At 43.7% G+C, this 5,470-nt stretch overlaps 1 protein-coding gene across 1 annotated transcript; it reads left to right on the top strand.

Moving 5' to 3' along the window:
- The first annotated feature begins 615 nt into the window (after positions 1–615).
- On the top strand, positions 616–4,710 carry LOC112074486 (rho guanine nucleotide exchange factor 17-like). The gene is made up of 5 exons (XM_024141652.2): positions 616–799; positions 1,305–1,488; positions 3,043–3,093; positions 3,443–3,552; positions 4,626–4,710. The coding sequence occupies exons 2-5, from the start codon at positions 1,441–1,443 to the stop codon at positions 4,696–4,698; spliced, it is 282 nt and encodes a 93-aa protein (XP_023997420.1). The 5' UTR covers positions 616–799; positions 1,305–1,440; the 3' UTR covers positions 4,699–4,710.
- Positions 4,711–5,470: the final 760 nt, after the last annotated feature.

Here is a 5,470-nt window from a genome sequence, read left to right as displayed (position 1 = left end):
CACACACACACACACACGACCACCACAACACACACACACCACACGTGTGATAGGCAGGTGCCGCTGAAGTGAATCATTTACATTTGAGTAAATTTAGCAGGGGTGGGAGAGCAGAGACCAGAGGTGACGAACGCAGTGCTCGCGTTGTGGGGTTAGTGTTTGAGCTAGCCTGAAGGTAGGGAGGGCGAGTTTCCTCACTAGTCAGATGGCTACTGATTGGCAGAGCTGAGACATGGAGCTCAAAATGTGGAGGGTGTTCCTGCATTCTGTCTGTGTATAGTTCTAGTGTGTGTGTCCTATATCTCCAGCTGTTGTTTTTCTCCCCTCTATAGTTGACCTTTGTGAGCCGACGACTAGATGTTGACCTTTGACCAGACTAGATGTTTGACCATGTTGACAGATAGATGTTTGACCTATTGACCAGAACTAGATGAATGACCTTTTTACAAAAGTGTCTTGACAGGTCCTTCCTTCCGTGATGCGCGGATTCACAGAGAGGTGACTGATCAGAATGTGGGAAGCCATACCGCCATCTAGTGAGTCTGTGGAAGAAACCAGAACCCGTTATTCACACCGTATGGCTCATATGTACTGTATGTCTGACTAGAACTCTGTCCCGTTCGCCCTGTCTCTCTTTCTGTCTCCCTGTCTATCCCTGTCTCTCGCTCCTGTCTCTCGCTTCGGTCTCCTTTTATCCCCACCCCCCCAGACTATGCGTGAGAACAAGGAGAAGCAGGCCCTGGGTGATCTGATGATCAAGCCTGTCCAGAGGATCCCCCGTTATGAGCTGCTGGTCAAGGTGAGTCCCCTCGACTCTGCCCGAAACTCAATCAATCAGTCAAATGTATTTTAAAAAGCCCTTTACATCAGCAGATGTTACAAAGTGCTATGCAGAAACTCTGCCTAAAACCCCAAACAGCAAGCAATACAGATGTAGGAAGCACGGTGGCTAGGAAAAACTCCCTAGAAAGGCAGAAACCTAGGAAAATAAACCTAGAGAGGAACCAGGCTCTGAGGGGTGGCCAGTCCTTCTGCTGTGTGTGGGTGGAGATATATAAGTACATGGCCAAGATGTTCAACTTCATAGATGACCAGCAGGATCCCATGGTTCCTCTGCCTAACTGGGATAAATCCTAGGCAAGTCTCAGGCTTCTCCTGGCCTAGCTATTTCCACAATGTCAACCAATTTAGTGTTGAAGGCTGGTTGAAAGATGAAGATAAGCATGTATATATGAAGGCCTATTCTTTTACAGGTGGTGCTTCTTCTTTGACTTGGTAGTAAAATGTGGTGTCCTGTTCTCTAGGATCTGTTGAAGCACACTCCTGAGGAACATCCAGACCACCCGTTGCTATTGGACGCCCAGAGAGACATCAAGCGATTGGCTGAGAAGATCAATAAGGGTCGTCGCTCTGCGGAGGAGGTGGAGAGAGACACGCGTCATGCAGGAGATAGAAGCCCACATCGAGGGAGTAGAACACGTCAGAGATGTAGGACACTCACATATACACTGCCGTTCAAAAGTTTGGGTCACTTAGAAATGTCCTTGTTTTTGAAAAAGAAGCTCATTTTTTTTGTACATTAAAATAACATCAATTGATCAGAAACATTGTTAATTTGTAAATGACTTGTAAGGGAAATGACAGATAAAAAAATAAATCATGTTTATGGAATATCTACATAGGCGTACAGAGGCCCATTATCAGCAACACCACTCCTGTGTTCCAATGGAACGTTGTGTAGCTAATCCAAGTTTTAATTTTAAAAAGGCTAATTGATCATTAAGAAACCCTTTTGCTCATGTTAGCTCAGCTGACAACTGAATAGAAAGAGGAGTGGGAGGCCCGGTGCACAACTGACGAGAGGACAAGTACTTAGTGTCTAGTTTGAGAACAGACGCCTCACAAGTACTCAACTGGCAGCTTCATATAAATAGTACCCGCAAAAACACCAGTCTCAACGTCAACAGTGAAGAGGAACTCCGGGGTTTTGGCCTTCTAGGCAGAGTTGCAAAGAAAAAAGCCATATCTCAGACTGAAGAAAAGATTAAGTGGGCAAAAGAACACAGACACTGAACAGGGAAGATTGGAATAAGTGTTATGGACAGAGAATTCTAAGTGTGAGATGTTCGAATTACAAAGAAGAACATTCGTGAGACGCAGAAAAAGTGAAAACCTTTACAATGAAGATCTGTGAAGTTATTTTGATTTTTACGAATTTTCTTTGAAAGACACGGTCCTGAAAAAGGACGTTTATTTTTTGCAATACAGTAATCCCTCGTTTATCGCGGGGGTTACGTTCCGAAAATGACCCGCGATAAGTGAAATCGCGAAATAGAAAACTTTTTTTTTTTTTACAATTAGCAACTATTACATGTATACAAATACAGTGACTCGCGTGTAGGCCGTTTCGTCGACATTATGGGTTTAGGAGATGTTCGAAATTACAAGATAATTTGGCCAACTTAATGTAAATTTGCCAAGCTGTTTTATGTACGTACACATAACTGCACGAGACGACAAAATGATAGCACAATTCGTAGCAGGTTTTGATACAAGAAGCGGGAGTGAGTTTTTAGCGAATCAGAATGCAGAGCACATGCACCAAAAAAAAAAAAAAAAATGCATATGAAAATCGCGAAATAGCGATCCGCGATAAGTGGAGGATCACTGTACTGTTAATTGCTGCAAATGGAGGATTCTTTGACGAAAACACAAGTTGGAAGGAGCACAATTATTATTTAAATTAAAAATCATTATTTATAACCTTTTGAACATCTTGACTATATTTCCTATTCATTTTGCAACTCATTTCATGTATGTTTTCATGGAAAACAAGGACATTTCTAAGTGGCCGACCCCAAACTTTTGAACGGTYGTGTGTGTGTGTATATATATAAAACATTTCATTTAAAAACAGAATATATATATGTTCTGTTTTTAAATTAAATGTTTTAAAAGTMTAATTGTTATACGCTGTGCTTTCTTTTGCTATCTCGAAGTTGATGCTACTGTAATAATGATTCTAATCTCTCTCGCTGACAGATCCTTAACCCAATGAGGAAGTTCCTGAGACAGGAGATGGTGATGGAGGCGGTGAGTCTGAGACACTCAGACAGTAGATTGACAGTGTGCTATTATGATGCTCTTCTGGATAGAGATTGAGAGCAGGGACCATAGATACTCTGCTGAGGGACTGCTCTGCTGAGGGACTGCTCTGCTGTGGGACTGACCTCTGTCAGATATCAATCTACAATCTAGATAATGGATGAGAAGGATAGGACTGTGTTTCTCTCTCTGTCGCTGTCTCTCTCACTCTCTCTGTCTTTGTCTGTCTGTCTGTCTGTCTGTCTGTCTGTCTGTCTGTCTGTCTGTCTGTCTGTCTGTCTGTCTGTCTGTCTGTCTGTCTGTCTGTCTGTCTGTCGCTGTCTCTCTTTCTCTGCAGAAGACCGTGGGGGGTAAGAAGGACCGCTCTCTCTTCCTCTTCAGTGATCTGCTCATCTGCACCACCCTCAAGAGGAAGTCTGGATCCCTGAGACGCAGCTCCATGAGCCTGTGAGACATACACACTCACAAACACACACATACACACACACTCACATACACACACACACACTCACATACACACACACATATACACATATAGTGGGGCAAAAAAGTATTTAGTCAGCCACCAATTGTGCAAGTTCTCCCACTTAAAAAGATGAGAGAAAGAGAGGCCTGTAATTTTCATCATAGGTACACTTCAACTATGATAGACAAAATGAGGGGAAAAAATCCTGAAAATCACATTGTAGGATTTTTTATAATTATTTGCAAATTATGTGGAAAATAAGTATTTGGTCACCTACGTTCACCACATTGAGGTATAAAAGATCTAGACACTGGGTCCAAGATGCCGACCTTTGTTTTCAACTAATCTACTCACGTTGCATACGCCGATTCATGACCGTCTATATCCTGGTTGGTTTACACGGCCCGACTTCACATGCGTACCAGCACTCGTGTGCCCCGGGACAGTGTCATCACGTCATCCAAAAACATGACAGACATTTGATGAATATAAAATGTTAATATCTTTGGGTGAGTGATGGGGGAAACAATGATTTGAAAACGACTTCTCTATGGGTCCGTCCATGGAAATTGCCTTTCTGGGCCAGATGAGTTAAAACTGCAGTTATGAAGCAAGACTGTAGCAGTAGTCGAAACCATGCTTCCACACAGGAATCCTGGTCCCTTGGTTCACCCATAGAGATAATTAGAGACTTTATCTGTGCCATTATAGTGTATTTGACCCATGGGCAGCGCCATTCATTTTGAAGTAGTCCATTTACTTCTTCACGATTTGGCTGAGCCCTCCTGATGAGCCGATGACACGAAGGATCAGTCAATGAAGTCGGAAGCCCCACCCAGTTGACTACATTAGTTGAAGCCCTCAATGGCGCTGCCCATACTAATAAAACTAGAGCCTCTATCATTCTCTATGGTTCACCCCATCATTTTGCAGTGTTAAATAAAAGGAGACTTGATGCCCCCTAGTGTTGCCTGATACACATTGCATCGTAGACAGAAATAACTAAACTATCTCTCTCCCTGTCCTCTCGTCTTTCTGTCTCCCCCTCTTCCAGGTACTCTGTTGCCAGTGTGATCGATACTTCCAGTAAATATAAATTCCTGTGGAAACTTCCCCTAGAGACGTGAGATGGTGAAAAGTAAGACTCCTGAAGGCTCATGGATGTGTAGTTTATATGTGTCTGAATTATACTGTAGTTTTTCCTGTATGCCAGTCCTCATGGGATCTGTAGTTTCCTGTGAGTATCGAGGTCAAATGTCATCATCTCTGTTCCTGTATGTTAGGCCCCTCCCAGGCAACCAACAAAGAGACCATCCAGAAGAGATTGGTCGACTGGACGAGGACCTGAGTACACTGGGACAGATCAGCAAACTATCAGAGACCTCAGCTTCCCTCACAGTAACACACACACACCACCAACACACAACACACACACACACACACACCACACACCACACACACACACACACACACACACACACACACACACACACACACACACACACACACACACACACACACTCGTCTCATAGTCGTCTAACAGATCTCATACACACATACACAATTACATTTGTCCCCCTCCCCCACACAACACCTCCGCTCTCCTTCTCAGGGAAACAGTCTCATACACACTCTGTAACAAACCTCTCTCTTCTCTGAGAAACAGTCTCATACACACCTCCGTTAACAAACCTCTCTCTCTCTCTCTCTCTCTCTGAGAAACAGTCTCATACACACCTCCGTTAACAAACCTCTCTCTCTCTCTCTCTCTCTCTCTCTCTCTGAGAAGCAGTCTCATACACACCTCCGTTAACAAACCTCTCTCTCTCTCTCTCCCCTCAGTCTCTGGATGATGTTATAAAGGACCTGATGGTGTCGGTCCACAGGAGCTTGCAAGAA

The sequence above is a fragment of the Salvelinus sp. IW2-2015 genome, unplaced genomic scaffold (genome assembly GCF_002910315.2).
Source record: "Salvelinus sp. IW2-2015 unplaced genomic scaffold, ASM291031v2 Un_scaffold2652, whole genome shotgun sequence".
NCBI classification, from domain to species: domain Eukaryota; kingdom Metazoa; phylum Chordata; class Actinopteri; order Salmoniformes; family Salmonidae; genus Salvelinus; species Salvelinus sp. IW2-2015.
Note: the sequence above shows the minus strand (reverse complement) of the source record. Positions and strands in the feature narration are given on the sequence as shown.